The sequence below is a fragment of the Gymnoscopelus microlampas genome (genome assembly GCF_963454915.1).
Source record: "Gymnoscopelus microlampas genome assembly, chromosome: 11".
NCBI lineage: Eukaryota > Metazoa > Chordata > Actinopteri > Myctophiformes > Myctophidae > Gymnoscopelus > Gymnoscopelus microlampas.
Window position 1 is genome coordinate 30,233,624 of NC_139948.1, and position 15,794 is coordinate 30,249,417.

The window sequence follows — 15,794 nt, forward strand, 5'->3', positions numbered from 1 at the left end:
CGCTTACCAGGCCGGTTTCGTCGACGTAAGGAGTTTCTCCTATGTCTTGTCTGCCGGAACCCACATTCAGAGTCTCCAGATGGGGTGTACTGGTTTATTCTATCTGCCTGATACACACCATAATCAGTCAGGTTCAACAGGCTTGTACTGTAAATGTAATGACTACAGTGAAATATACGCTTGAGTGTACAAACAGCTGTGAGCTATGGAAAAGAGGTACAATCTAATCAGTAGGAGGATTTTCATATCTTGTGCACCTCATATTATAATAGGAGGTGCACATATATAGGCATTTCAAACATATAAATGGCCACGGTGAAATTACATCAGGAGTGTATGAAAAACGTTAACGATGGGGTTCAGTCGCCCTCTCGTGACACTCACATCTCTCAGGTTGAACGTGATCTCCAGGTTGCTCCAGAATGTCTCAGCGAAGTCAGGATACATGTCCAACACCTCCAGCAGGTCCTCCCTCAGAATCTTGTGAAGGTCACAGTAGGTCAAAGCTCTAACATCAGCACTGGACTTCCCTGGTCGCCCATACAAACTGATGGGCTCTCCAAAGATGTCATTCTTGCCTACGGACAGCATGGCCATAGAATTTCACTTCAATGATGAAACGTTTTGATCACTGAATTGAATTTAAAAAGACTCAAACTCCAAAGATGTATGGTAGCACTCACCAACTTTAAAAAAGGAAGACAGGGAGAGAGCCTCTCTTTAACCAATTTATTTTGGATAGACAAAACATGATAATTTCAGGCTAGCCTGATCAGGCTCTGATCAGAGCATGATGCCTTCTGATGGAGGCCAGCTACGTAACTATGTTACGTAGTAGCTAAAATAAATTGGTGAAACTGAATCACTGTCTCAGAGATGGTTGGTTGTGTATGGTTCTTTTGATTAATTCCCGGCGGGAAATAGATTTGTTTACGGACAGCAATCTACAACCACTAGAGGGAGGTACAGTCATCTGAGACAGGTCCATGTCGACAAGATATTTGCTGCTTTGATGTTGCTTCTTTTGAAAATGCTGTGAAATGTAAGTTGAGCTGTACACAAACACCCCCAGTAAGACTACATAAAGGCAAGTGTAGGTACGCATGACTCTGCAGAAGTGAAAGCACCCGAGAAGTGACCAGAAAAGACAAAAAAAGAGGAAATGAGCAAAACGTGAGGTTCCAGCTCACCCAGTATAGCCACCACTATGTCCTCTCTAAGTATCTCGATGGACCCTCTCGAGATGAAATACAGGGCATTGAGAATATCCCCGCTATGGACCAGGGTGTCCCCTGGAGGTGCATGGGTGGTCTTGAAGTGCATGGCTAGTGCCCGAAGGCAGCCCTTGTTGGCGCCTCTGAACGCTTTACAGTTATCAAGTAGAGTGCGGTTAAGATGGAGGCAAATGTCTGCCTGCAGACACTCAGGAAAACCCTTCAACACCTGCAGAGACATTTATAGAACACAACATACAAAGTGATGAAAAAATATAGATAGTAATAATTTGTGTAGGATCTCAGTAAAACATCTCACCTCCAAACAAACAGAAAAAAAGAAAGAAAGAACGACAAACAGACCCAACTCAGTAAAAGGAATGCAAATGGAAGAAAGGGATGTGAAAGTAAAAGGGAGGCATCAGATGTTGACAATGATTCAGAAGACACACAGGGCTGTGGCTGTAAGGGATTGTCTTTGTTCAGATTGAACTGACAGTTGCTCTCTGACTACGTCATGTACCTGTATGCTGTCACCAGCACCCATAGTAGCCAGGCATAGACATAATATTCATAGGAGGCGCATTGGCCACTGTATCAACTTGCCATAACTCCGCACTGCAAGAAATATTCCTGACTCAGTATTAAACCTTTTTTTCTATTTTATAATTATCTACGTAAGATAAGGTGTTTTGGTATGAAAACCCAACTTATTTTATTTAACCAAGTATCCTATATCATAACATAATTCAGTTGAGAATTCAGCAAGTTATGATGATTTTAATTGTGGGGAGACTTCAAAACATATACATGCATTAGGAGGCACAGCTTTCCCTGCCAATTTGGCAGCCATGTTAATGTATCATTCCAATGAACAGCAACAGCCTCTGTGGTATCTAAATGTATATACATAGTATCTATGACATTACCAATGCTATGTCTCCTAGTATGACTCACTCCCACTGATGTGGAAACTGTGGTGTGTGGCCATTTAAAAGACAAGGGGGCACCCAGAGTTGAACTGCGGACCACTTGATCTGCAGTCAAGTGCTCTGCCCCTGAGATATACCCCAGACAGATAGACAGTTTTCAATGTTTTGTTTATTCAGGAGAATAGCCTGTTTCCTCAAAACCAATTCCATGTAGACTAAATGTCCTGATTCACAACCTTGCCCAAGTAGGGCAAGGTCATTTTCTCAATGAAAATGCAGATTATAAGCTTTTCAAATGATACAAATGATTGTACATTGAAATCTTAAAATAAACTAGCAGAGAAAATGTCCCCGCATAATTCTTTGAGTTCTGTTCTCACAGGGAGGTAGGCATTACGAATATTATTTGTAACACAAAGAAGGGTTATCTTTGTTCTCTATGAATTCCATATACAGTACAGTTAAGTATGATCCCATGTGGGAGCTATGTACCGGTAAACAAAGCGCCTAAATTTAGATTCTATAGGGGGCAAGTAGATTTGAACTGAAGACCTCTTGATCTGTAGTCAAATGCTCTACCACTGAGCTATACCCCACATAACCGCTACGGAGCAAGTGCAGTTTTTATATTTAACTGATATGGAACAAAATTATAGCAGTCAATTAAATATTTCCTTTCTCATTAAACATATTTTTTGACAAACTCAGCCTGGAAGACCTTGTATGATTTATCTACAGTAAAGGTCCTTACACACCAGGAGTGTTTTATTTTGTTAATTCCCATACATTTTGTGTCATGAGTACATCTACAAAGAACGCAAATATTATGTGGCGAGAGAGCGGCGTAATGTTTTTTCTAAATGAGTTCTCACCGCAAATAAAAGCATGAACCTGTATGAATGAAGTTCATTCACCAACGCATTGTCGGATTGTTTATTCATCATGCTCCCACCGGTGTGTAAGGACCATAAGTCATAAAAATGTACGGTTCTTGACTAAACATACCCTGTTTTTAAAAAAAACTCAGATTAATCAATAGAAGTCATACAGTAAGTAGATAGATCCAGCACAATTTATACACACATGAAAAAGCTTAAAACATTTAAAGCTACAATCCGGAACTTATTTGAATCAATAACATGTTATTTTGGCCCATCTGCAGTGGTTGGAGGTGGTCTCCCTGTACTGCTCTTCTATCAATTGATAAATACAGACTTTGTGTTTGGGTAGGAAAACGTCATGTTGACAAGTAGTACTGCCTGAAGCTCAAAATGCAATATCTCCCCGGCCCAAGCAGGTGTTCCATTTTAGCTCAGTCATAGAAAATTTGTCTTCTGTGCAGAGGCCTGGGTTAGAATCCCAGAAGGGTCATAAATGATACGGATTGCAGCTTTTAATGTTTGAGATTTAACATAATCTGAGAAAATGGACATGTGTGTGTCTTTGATGGCCTATATGCTTGCATGACTCACAGCATTCATGTCGATGCCATTGGTATAGGACCAGGCGTGTTGAAAATACTCCTCTAGCCTCTGTCTCAGGCCCCCTGGGATCTGGTGGAACCGGATAAACTCTTTGACCCGCAGCATCTGGGTGTGGTAGCGAGCCGTACCTGAGTACAGTCTCTGAATGATGGCTGACACGTTCCCAAATATACTGGCATACATCAGAGCTGGACAGGACAGAGGACAGACACTGTATGTAAGAAAAACTGAAGAATTATTGTTTTAAGATGATGAAGTGCTCACAGTGGAACAATAGAATTCCTTGATGAAGTGCTCCTGAACCAAAGTGTATCTCAACCAGTAACTAACATAGGGGAGCCATACATGCAAAAATGTCAAATGTAAGTAATCCGGTCGATTTAAGTATTGCGGGTGTGTGGCCACTGTTAATGTACAAAATAAAGTTGTTGTTTTTTGTAATTTAAAGATATATTAGGATAATCTTTGGTTAATGCATTTTTATGGATATTTTGAAATAGGACTTGAATTGATCATTTAAACACTTAAACCCTAAATACTTCATTGACCGGGGACCCCCAGGGTTCTATAATAGGTCGTTTTTTCCTTCTACAATCTCTTAACCAAAAATAGCCGATCTTCAACCTTGTGAGCTTGTAGATCTGCTATTTTTTGCCAAATGTTTACCCCATAATAGAGACGCTAGGGTTCACCTAGTTAACAGGCACACCCCTCCCATGCACACTCCCTCTGCCTCACACTTTAACCGCCCCACTTACAGCCAATGAGCATGACGCATATGGAAAAAATCTTCTCAGGGTTGGTGTTGGGGGAGACGTTGCCAAAGCCCACGCTGGTCAAGCTGCTGAAGGTGAAGTAGAGAGCTGTAACATACTTGTCCTTGATCGCAGGACCAGAGGCCAGGTCAGTGTCATTGTACTGTTTGCCGATCTGCTCGGCAAGGTTGTCCAGCCAGCCGATCTTCAAGCCTCCGATTCGGGCAGTGCTAGTGCGTTCTACGTTGCCTATGGCATACCAAATACAGGCCAGCCAGTGGGCAATGAGGGCAAATGTGCACATGAGGAGGAAGAGGACCGCGGCACCGTACTCTGAGTAGCGGTCCAACTTCCTGGCCACACGCACCAATCTCAGCAGTCTTGCCGTCTTCAATAGTCCAATCAGAGTGGTTGTCTGGGGCTTGTAGAGGGAGACAGAGAGAGAGAGGAGCTTTTGTCTACTAGAAACTGACTTTGTTGAAACTGATCACTCTTATTCAATTATCCACTGGTTTGGCATCAGATATTGTAATTAAAATTATGTTTACACTTTAAATGTCAAGTAATTCACAAACAAAGTTAAGAGAACATATATAATAATATATGAAAAAAGGTTATGTCATGGAATTATTTATTTTTATTTAATCATTTTAGTTTTTAATACATTTTGCTTACCTTTAAAGCTGAATTATGTAACTTTTTTTGTTAATCCATTTTTATATTGTCCAATCTGTATGGTGGAGTATGTTAATACAATATCAGTTAGAAGATAGAATTGGGGTGGTTGTATTTGGTCTCCCTACCCTTCTATTGAGACCTTTAGATCCTGTATCAGGTTTGACATGATCTTTGGCACGATCCTGAACAAGCAGGCACTCTCTACTAGCTCAATGGTAAAAAAAAGAAAAATCAGCACTTACGCATAAGACCAGGGTTCAAATCCGGGGTAGGGCAGGAAAGTTACATAGATTAGCTTTAAATATTTTGAGTAAATCATTGAAAATGTTTCTAGATACTGTTGCTTAAGTGTAATGCACCAACCTCAACAAGACAAATTCCTTGTATGTGCAAACATACAGGCAAAAAAAATAATTCTAACTCTGATTCTGAACAGAAACAGAATGAAGCACATCTTTCCCCGTCTGTCTCACCTCGTCAGAACCGGAGCGGAAGATGAGCAGGTCGAAGGGGATGGCAGCCACTATGTCAATGAGGAACCAGCCCTTGAAGTAGTGCTGAGCAATTTGGCCCGGGTGGCTGACCACCTCGTCGTTGCGGTTGACGTAGGTGGTCCTGAAGTTGATAAGGATATCCACTATGAACATGACGTCCACCACCAGGTCCACCACGTTCAGCGGGTTGCAGGTGTAGCCGCAGGTGCGCCTCAGCTGCTCCTCCACCTCGTTCAGGAGGAAGGCGGCGGAGTAAGGCGTGAAAATGGCCGTGTAGATGACCAGCAGCAGGATGAGCCAGTCCCACACCGCCTTGAAGGGGCTGTAGTGCAGGATGGTCCACTTGTGGATGCGAGGTGCCTGGAGCTGGTATTCTGGCAGCACGTCAGCACCGAGGGACAACACCTGGTGACAGAACGCTGAACATGAAGCATGCGGTGTGGGGTTTTCACAGAGACTAATGAACAAAACAAAAAAAACTGAACCACTTCGCCTCCATGAGACTAGGGATACGAATTACACAGTAAAACCGTGTTAATTAGTGTACACTCTCAGAGTTAAATTACCACTGAGGATTTTTTTTTACTGTGCATCAGCTTAATACTTGAAGTTAGGTTAACGCAAATGAGGACAGATCAAAACATGTCATCCTTTGGGGATTAAGACACCCACTCAAGAACTGGCCTGGTTTCACATGTTCCATTTGGAACTGAGCCACATGTCACCTAACGTTTTGTCAGGTGACACCATCTACCTTTTTAAACTATAAAAACCTAAAATATGAAGACTAAACCACACCAAGCATCAGACATGGAACAACGACCAAGTCTATTACACCATTGTTTCCGAGACTCCTATAAATACTGCCATTAACTCTTTAAAAACAGTTACTGTGCTAGTTTAACAAGGTGTGTGTTCAGTTGGTTTAAAAAAGTTGCTCTGTTAAACTGGACCAAATAATGTTCTGTGTCCTTGATTAAAGAACAACTTCTGCAACATGATTCGAATTAACCATGCAAATATCGCAGTTCTTGTGCAACAAGTAGCCTACCTGTTTCACAATATTCAATACTGTTGACGCAGGGAAAGGACAACACAAGCAGCTACAGCCACCAGTGACAAGATAGCGACCAATATACAAATGAAAAAGGCCAAACATCTGCAACCCACATCCAAGTTTAATATTCCTCATGTCATTCCCAACTCAGGCAGACCATAATAACAGTGTATTTGAACAGCCAAATAGAGGAGACTAATCAGAGCCCACCTACCGCAACAACTTGGTGTCGCCTACAGCAACAGTTTAGGTCAGAGGGTCGGCTTCTCAATGCCCTCAGCTTACCTATTTCAGACACCTCCTCTCCCTCAGATCACTGCCTGCTTGTAGCAGACAGAATAGCTGACCAAACACAGGATGGACTCAGTTATTCAGACACTGTGCCTCGCTCTGCCCTAGTCTTTCACCAATCAATCAGGCTTTTTAAAGACCCCACTGCATTGCAGTCTCACCTGCCACTGCTAAGCCCCCCTCCACTTACTCTAAGCCATGTGACCCCCATGCTAATGCACTGGCCAACGGATACACAATGAAATCGACTTGGGCCCATGCAGAGAGGAGTGACTTGGGCTCATTTTCATTAACACGTTTCACACCAGGGTTGCGAGGTCATACTCGGCGTGGCTGTATCAGTTGACTGTTGGACTGAAAGTACATTTATCTTACATACAGTAGATCTGTATTCTCTATTTATGATTGCTGCACTATTGGTATGCAAATTAATATTAAACATGTAGGCCCATATGTCTTTAGCTTACACTTGTCTCAGTCTATGAGCATGTGTGTAGCAGAATCTCCTAAAGACTAAACCCTCTTTTGCATATTACTTTGCATAAGCATGAACATAGCCATGACAAAAGAACATGAAGTAACACCCTATATACTTTGTTGTACAACAAACAGCACATTTTGACATTGCTGCTAAAAGATATCGTACCTGTATTAAATGAACACTGAAAATATTGCCTGTATATGGAAAGAGATACCAAATCCTGCCTCTGGAGAAACATATACAGTACAAAGGTGTATAAATGACAGAAATGTATCTGATAATCTAAGATATCGCATGAAAAGTATTACTATTACATTATTTCGGCCAATGTTTGTATATCTTGAACCAAACCCGCAGTATCTCTTTTATAATGCTACTAAACTCATTATCCAAACACAGCAACCACCACAAGTATAATTAGCACTACATTGCCTTGAGATGACAGGGTAATAATATAAACAATGCCCAGACGTAATCCAAGCTCTGGCTGACATTTCAAGTCATGTAAAGGACACACTATCATCAATGCAGAAAATAACCATAAGATATCAATGCATTAACAACTTTCAACCTGGCTTCCCTATTTTGGGCATTTATTATTAGTTATTAGGCAAACATTTCCAAAATAGCAGATCTACACACTCACAACACATCGTGATGAGATGCATATTTTTCAGCATGTGACACTGCCGTACGACGGAGTAGCCTATAAATAAAACATTAGTGCTTGTTTTGTTATTGCTACTGTAGCGATTAAAATTCATTCTCTCACCTTCTTCTATTTCATGCTCTCAGATCTATTGGGAACCTGTTTTTCCTGTGTGGATATCACAGCATAAAATATTTGATAAGAAAGGTTAGACTTTTTTTTTTTAATTGTATCTTTTATAGACCTTTCAGAGGCTTTTCTTTTCCTCCATGATTCTGTACATTTGTCCTTTAGTGAGAAAAGGGGGCTCTTGCGCTCCCATGCTGCAAAAAAACATACATTTATGATTGAAAATGCACAACGATTGACCAGGAACCAAAATAGTTTGGCCACTTAAAATGTATTTTTCAGACTTGATGTCCAAATGATATATCTTTAGCCATTTATTGTATATTTTGAAATCTAAATACAGTGTATAGTGTTTTGCAATATAAAAAATATTTTTTGTGCCTCATGAGCAAAACATTAATACAATTTTGTTTTTAAAAGTCAGTCATTATGTTCACTTTTGCACACGTATACCATCATGCTTTTTGCTACACAGTTGGCAAATGCTAATTACGTGCGTTCAAAGAGCCATTTAGGTTTATGTGCATTACTTAACCAAATAAAACTTTGTATTTTGCTGTATAGCCTAGTTAGCTTCTCACTCATCCAAGAAATGTATTGATATCTGTGGTGTGTTTCACAGCGACCCAGACAGCCAGACACTTCCAGTCTGCACGCAATGGCTCTGCAACTGTTTTATAATGATTACAAGCTCTACACAGATAACACAAGTCAATGATGACAATATTTTACAGACGGGATGAAAATAACTGCCATCTAACTATATAAATGGCGAGCAACTTCCGCACCCTCGGTGGTGACACCCCACAGCTCTGTTATCGACTAAACAACGCACCGCCAGACCACATGTCGCCTACTGACTCGCCACGCCGGCCGCGCTGAATTTACGCCTCGCGTAGGGGACATCTCACTGCTCACTACACCGTTTCCACCGCGCAACATAATTAATTCTACTCACCAAATGTCGGACAAAACGGAAGGGGAGCCCGCTTCGTACCGTTTACCGTGCGCACGCCCTCATCACCACAACAGCAGCCAGCCGCTGCGGGTTTTTTTTCCTTTTTTTCAAAACTTTTTTTTTGGTCACCATTTTCTCCAGGCACCATTTCTGGTGTAACGTCGGGTGTTTCTTTTCACCAGCCAATCACCTTTCACGTTGCCACGTCCGTTGCCACGTCGCGCTGACGTACGCTAAACAAGCGCTGCCGTGCGCACAATGCAAACGAGCCCAAAGGCGCGCAAAAATAAGCCGCGCATTGCTTAGACACAAAGTCAGACCTGGCAACGCAGCCTACGCCAATCATGTGTGAGAGATCTACAAGCTATGGGCCAGAGACGCCACCGTATCTTAGCAACAACTACAGCGCTCACTCTCATTGGTCGTGTCACGCTAACAGCAGTCTCCAGACAATGGCATCGCAGACAGCTTGCTGTTACTGCTGTAGCCATCACAGGCAGTTGCAGCACGACGGACAGGGCGCTGTGATAGCTGCCATGTCGCTAACGCTAACCTGGTTGTCATGCCTGCAGCGGCTGTGCAATCACTTTGTCAACAATGCACGTTCGTGTGGTGAATGTCTATATTGCTGCTCAGTTCGTCCATTGTAGATGGTGTATGTTTGTGTGTGTCTTCTGGAGAACTATTTAGCTCCACAGCAACTACAGTAACTAACGTAATGGCAGGACCGCCCCGTGCAAGGCATGTTAGGCTGCATTATGGTCATGTAGTAATTTCAGATAATTTCGCTCCGATTAGAGCAGTGTCTATCAACCCTTTCACGCCGCCCCCCCCCCAAATACACGTACTTGATCTGGGCCCCCCCCATTCTGTTTGACTCCGTTCCACAAGTAAATATTGTGAAAATAGCCGATCTACAAGCTCGAAACGCCTCACGTTGACAGGCTTTGTAAGCTTGGAGATCAGCTATTTCCTACATGATTGCCTCTTTCTTACATTCTTTGCCAATGTGGCCCATGTTTTCATAGCATAGTTTATTGACTACTTCTGTTGCAGAAATGGCCATTTCCTTTACTTTCGGTTTTTTATTGTCTCCGCCAGGCCGAAAGGCATGGCGCAAGACTATGTTTCACCCCCTGTCCGTCCGTCTGTGATAGCTAATCTCTCACATCGTTGACTTGATCGCAGGAAAATAACAGCCCGATGTGGAGAGTCAGTGAGAGCTGGATAAACGACGTAAAATGTGTCAAAAGGAGTCTGTACGGCTGTCGATAAATGAACACATGACGTCGGTGGGAGAGGAGATATTGTGTCTTTTGGACAAACTGCAGCGTGGTGCTGATGTTTGTTGTGTGAAGCAGCTTAATGTCAGAGTGTTTGGCTTGGAGCGCCTCAGTGCGGCTGCAGAGTTCATGTGCAACCTCTTCCAGAGAGACACAGAGACACTAGAAACTCTGCTGGGGAAAAAAAACACTGCTGGGCATTGACTTTCCTATGGACATTGATCTACACACTGCAGGTATATCTGCTACACACACAACATCAAACTACACACTGCAGGTATGATGCAGCGTTTGCATTACAGCCAGCATGCCAGCGTAGTTCCCATATGGTTTCAAGGTGGGCTAAACCATATGGACCCCATGTCAGCAATGTCAGCGGCATCCACTTCAGTCCCAACTGCGATGCCCATGCAGGCTATAAGTAGCTTCTACCTGGCCCTTAGGTGGGCCCCAACTAGCCATGTTTATGTGGGACCAAGGCGGGTCCTAACTGGGTTTGCCCATGCAGGCTTTAACTGGGTTCTACCTGGGCCCTAGCTGTACCCTAACCAACCACAGTGCAGTGCCCATCGCTCCAATTGTTGTGACGTCAGGGCTCTCAATACTGCACATTGGTGGAGGAGGAGGGTCCGCAGGGCGACCGCACACATCGCTGAACCAATGGTAGCCCACGGATGTTTCCTCTGTGGATTTACAATCTGCCCCTCTATGCCACATATCATCCGCACTACAGGGTCTTCACTGACCGAGCCACGGCCCCACTGACCCTCATGACGCTACGCCACTTAAACGTGCGGCAGCATGCGCTGGGTTGCCAGGTTTGCACAGCCTGCGCCAGAAACAAGCAACCACCTTCATGAAAAAAAAAAAAACACCGAAATGGTCCGCAATGTTCCAGGGGTGTCCCCGCGCGTCCCAACACTCCACAGGGGGTCAGTGGACCATCAGGGGGTCCGCGGACCCCCTGTGGACCCCCTGAAACATAACAAATATTATTTCTTCAAATTTTTTCCTTTTTCAAAAAAACTTTTCCCCAGTTTCACTCCGGCGATTTGGGTCCCCCAATATACACACGGCCACGCTGGGCCCCGTGCGCGGCTGGGGTTGAGGGGGGCGTAGCCCCCCGAAACTCTAGTGATATATAAATGCCATGTAAATCTATGCAAATTCCCTTCATTCATATTTCAGTCAACATCATAGCCATCAGCAGACTCATGCTGATTTCAGTCCACAAAATCTAATGCATATTTATCTGCTTTTACTGAAACAAATATAAACACAATAATTATAACAATTATATGTGATAACTACAGTATCATGAAAAACAAGGGCTCGCAACTCAGTTTTAAATGCTCCAATTTGTATTCACAGCACATACAACATTTCAAACTTGCAGTCTTTTTCAAGTAAGTGCTAGAAACAGGAAATCTTTATATACCAAAGGTACGATGGTGTAGATAGATATAACTACAGTACACCACACCACAGTAACAAATATGTGTTATAGCATTAGCTAATCAAAACTAGACCAAAGAAAGAGACTCGACTCACGTGAGCAAGTTCTGTCTGAACTTGAAACCTTAAAAGCTGTATGGAGATACCATACACGTGACAATAGTTCAACTGCAAACATATACAGAAATGGTGACTACTGGTGACATGGAATGTGCTCAGCAACAAAAAGACAGATACTACACTTGCTCAGCAACATTTGTACATGTGCTTATAACGATAAATTATACACACACAAACACTTTCGTTTTGCTATTGGGACATGGATCCCCTTACGTTAACCGCTACCCCAACCCCAACCTTAACCCCTACAGTACCTTAACCCCTACCCCAACCCCAACCTAAACCCCTACCCCAACCTTATAAATCTTCAGTAAAATGTGTCATTATAGTTTTATCAACTCCGATCAACTGGTTTCATGTGCAGAATTTGACCTCAAATGTGGCCTATGTCGCACGCACGCGCGCACGCACGCACGCACGCACGCACGCACGCACGCACACACACACACACACACACACACACACACACACACACACACACACACACACACACACACACACACACACACACACACACACACACACACACACACACACACACACACACACACACACACACACAGTTGAGGAAGTGAAGCAACAAGCCCAGGAAGGAAACTGAGATATGCTTAACTGTTTGTTAACCCTCACTCCATCCTGTCTTAGCGTATTTTTGCTGTCTGGCAGAAACCTTGTATATCTATTTTTCATTGTTTTTCTCTCCGTAAATTAATGTCATTAATGTAAATTAATGACCTACCTCGTCATACAAGTTGCGACACACACACACACACACACACACACACACACACACACACACACACACACACACACACACACACACACACACACACACACACACACACACACACACACACACACACACACACACACACACACACTGCGGCAATAGGACTAGTGACAGTCAATCTGCTATGAACTCTGGTACAGTCAATCATATTGTGCACTTGATGTTATGCAGACTAATGAATAGCGGACTAATCAATATGAGGACTAATCAATCTCGTTTTTAAGCCATCAATAGACATCCAACTATGAAGTGGCTTAACATTAAATTAAACAAAAGTCTCAAGGTGCACGGTCCAACAATATCGTGAAACGGAGAAAACAGCCAGCACTCAATAAATGTCCTTTTCACAGTTGTATTTACCTCTCCCAGACATAGCAACAAACGTGTTTCAACATAGGTCTTCCTCAGCGTTGTGTCAAGGCAACAGGAAGTGAGGTATAAGTAGTGTATGATGCAACCAAGTCCAACTGAATACAGGCGCAAACGGTCATAACCATGAAAGCTAACAACAATGTCTCTATATACTACTTATACCTCACGCTGAGGAAGACCTATAGGTTGAAACACATCTGTTGCTCTCTGTCTACAAGCTCACAGGTTGTGAGCTTCAAGCTCACAACTTCTGAGCCTGTAGATTAAAAAAAATAAAATTAAATACAATTATTAAATATGTCAGTCATTTCTTTGTATATTTTAGTTATTTTTCACATCTTCCCTGTGCAATTTCTGTTTACGAAGCTTAAAATAAATGTATTTTGTATTTATATGTTCAACGCCAAACAATAAATTGCAATTATTTGTATCACAATCAATCATCAAGTTAAATGTCATGATTGTGACGGCCGCAGTTGGGGCATGTGACCATGTGATTTATATGTGACGGTGCATCAGCACAGTGAGACGCGCAGCACAACATGGTGCTGTGATGACAGGTGTGTGTTTTGTGTGTAGATGTCACACCTCTGGTGAGATTCTTCTTCCTCACATTCACACAGTGACAGCAGATGTCAAACGGCAATTTCAGTGAATCGGAAATGAACACCGTTTACTGGATGACACTAACACTTTCTATCTTTTCCTCTCTCTATATATAGACTTAAATGATCTGGATGTGCCATCGCTATCAGACTCTTCAAAGCAGCTTGAACCTGTCAGTAACCTAACCCACAGACTACAAGAGGAGTGTGTGTGAGAGAGAGAGAGAGAGAGAGAGAGAGAGAGAGAGAGAGAGAGAGAGAGAGAGAGAGAGAGAGAGAGAGAGAGAGAGAGATTGTATTCCCTCATGCTAGTAATGACTAAAATAAAGACAATAATACATCATACCATTCATATATATGTTCAGGTCAAAACTTGGTATGATTACATAAACCTGTACCAACGATGTGTCAGTAGCTAATTACTGAAAGATTGAACACGTTGAACATAATGATAAAATGATTCATGTTTGTGGTGGGCAGAGGGCTGTGATACCGTACCATGCAAAAAATAATATCAACAACAGTATAAACAGAGCTGCAATGGGTACAGTGGGTGCAAAGCACGCATGACCAACAATCTCTAGATATTCCCTTGGCCTCCCTAGAGTATAGTTTAGTTGTATTTAATCTATGCACAGTCAATGCACAGACTGACTGCTCTTTCAGTTGACTACAACTAAATCATACCTGTGCTTGATTATGAGCGAGGAGTGCACATAGTCACAGCAAAGATGCCAAGTCATGGTTTTTATGGCCTGGCCTTGAAAGGGGCCAGCTGTCTAGAACAGGATTGGGTGTATGTACACCAATCACAGCAAACTACACAGCTCGGATAGCCCCAACAAGACTTTGATCTGCTAAACACCACCCCATTGCTGTATTTTTTCTCATGCCTTTTAAAAGTACTGAGTAATGTTTTTGCACATAGTTATACTTTAGCCAAATGGTTTGCATGCTTACCTGTGTGACGTGTGTGACTTTTTCGGTGACATTCTGGGTGCGGTCTTTAATCTTGCTCGGTGCGATGATCTCTATCTCTGTGGGGGTTGGGGGTCTCAAGGTCAGGGTAACCTGTGGGAGACGGCTTATTCTCCTGTGTCTCATCAGGTCTGAGTCTGACGTGGAGTTCAAAGCGCTGGGTTTCAGGTCTGGAGCGCACACACACACACACACAAACCAAAATCATTTCTTTTAGCATGTCCTGGATTCACTCATCTAATACTACAAACTCACTTGCTGTATTTTACATTATTCTCTCTTGGGTTGCTACTTTAATTTAATCAACAATTTAAATGTTGACACGCAAGCCCTTTGAAACCTAAAGTTAACAAAAGAAAATGTGACAGTGATTTTAGAACGGGACAGATGTTTTACGTAGGAGACGGAACAGAATTGTGTCCTGCAAAACTACACTACTTTCACAAGGCATTTCCCCTGAGAGATGAGCGGCAGATGTGATTTGACTGTCTGACTCTATGTGCAATGTTCCTGAAAGAAAAGCTGAACTGCAATTCCCCTTAGACACTCACAAACCTGCACAAAGCTACTGCAACTGCAAAGTTCAAGCACACAAACATTTTTCTCACATACACCTATGCTCTCACGTAGACGCTCACAGCCACATGAACTCAACACTCACTGCTGTTGGAACATGGGTCTCCAGATGGACTTGTCAAATCAGCTCTCATCCCATCAATGTCATCAAGGGATGAGGCTCGCCGGAGGCTGCGGACACTGTCTCGGGAGCAGCAGCGAGCCAGAGACCCCCGAGGGAGATCTAGACGGTCAGCCAGAAGAGACATGCGCTTGGGGGCTGGCTGGGCCACAGGGGAGGGATTCTCTAGGTCCTGTTCTATCAGAGCTTCCGTCTCTGACTGCATGCAGCTCTCCTTGGACGGCATACGAAACTCTTTCAGAGGGACCTCCTCACTGTTGGGCTGCTAGGGAAAGAGTTTTTCGTGAGTGTGTGTGTGTGTGTGTGTGTGTGTGTGTGTGTGTGTGTGTGTGTGTGTGCGTGCGTGCGTGCGTGCGTGCGTGCGTGCGTGCG

The 15,794-nt window shown here is 43.0% G+C and overlaps 1 protein-coding gene across 4 annotated transcripts in view; it reads right to left on the minus strand.

The window, feature by feature from the left end:
* kcnh6a (potassium voltage-gated channel, subfamily H (eag-related), member 6a) overlaps nucleotides 1-15,794 on the minus strand; it is a 28,818-nt gene that overhangs the window by 5,822 nt on the left and 7,202 nt on the right. For 2 of the 4 annotated variants that reach the window (XM_084071452.1, XM_084071451.1), the window contains exons 5-12: nucleotides 15,387-15,684; nucleotides 14,708-14,895; nucleotides 5,537-5,962; nucleotides 4,389-4,806; nucleotides 3,619-3,818; nucleotides 1,191-1,443; nucleotides 385-578; nucleotides 8-107 (exon numbers count right to left, since the gene is read on the minus strand). In XM_084071452.1, the coding sequence (XP_083927578.1) occupies nucleotides 8-107; nucleotides 385-578; nucleotides 1,191-1,443; nucleotides 3,619-3,818; nucleotides 4,389-4,806; nucleotides 5,537-5,962; nucleotides 14,708-14,895; nucleotides 15,387-15,684 (2,077 nt within the window). Of the gene's footprint in view, nucleotides 1-7; nucleotides 108-384; nucleotides 579-1,190; nucleotides 1,444-3,618; nucleotides 3,819-4,388; nucleotides 4,807-5,060; nucleotides 5,082-5,536; nucleotides 5,963-14,707; nucleotides 14,896-15,386; nucleotides 15,688-15,794 lie in introns of all 4 variants that reach the window. The other 2 variants (XM_084071453.1, XM_084071450.1) reach the window with 2 other exon arrangements.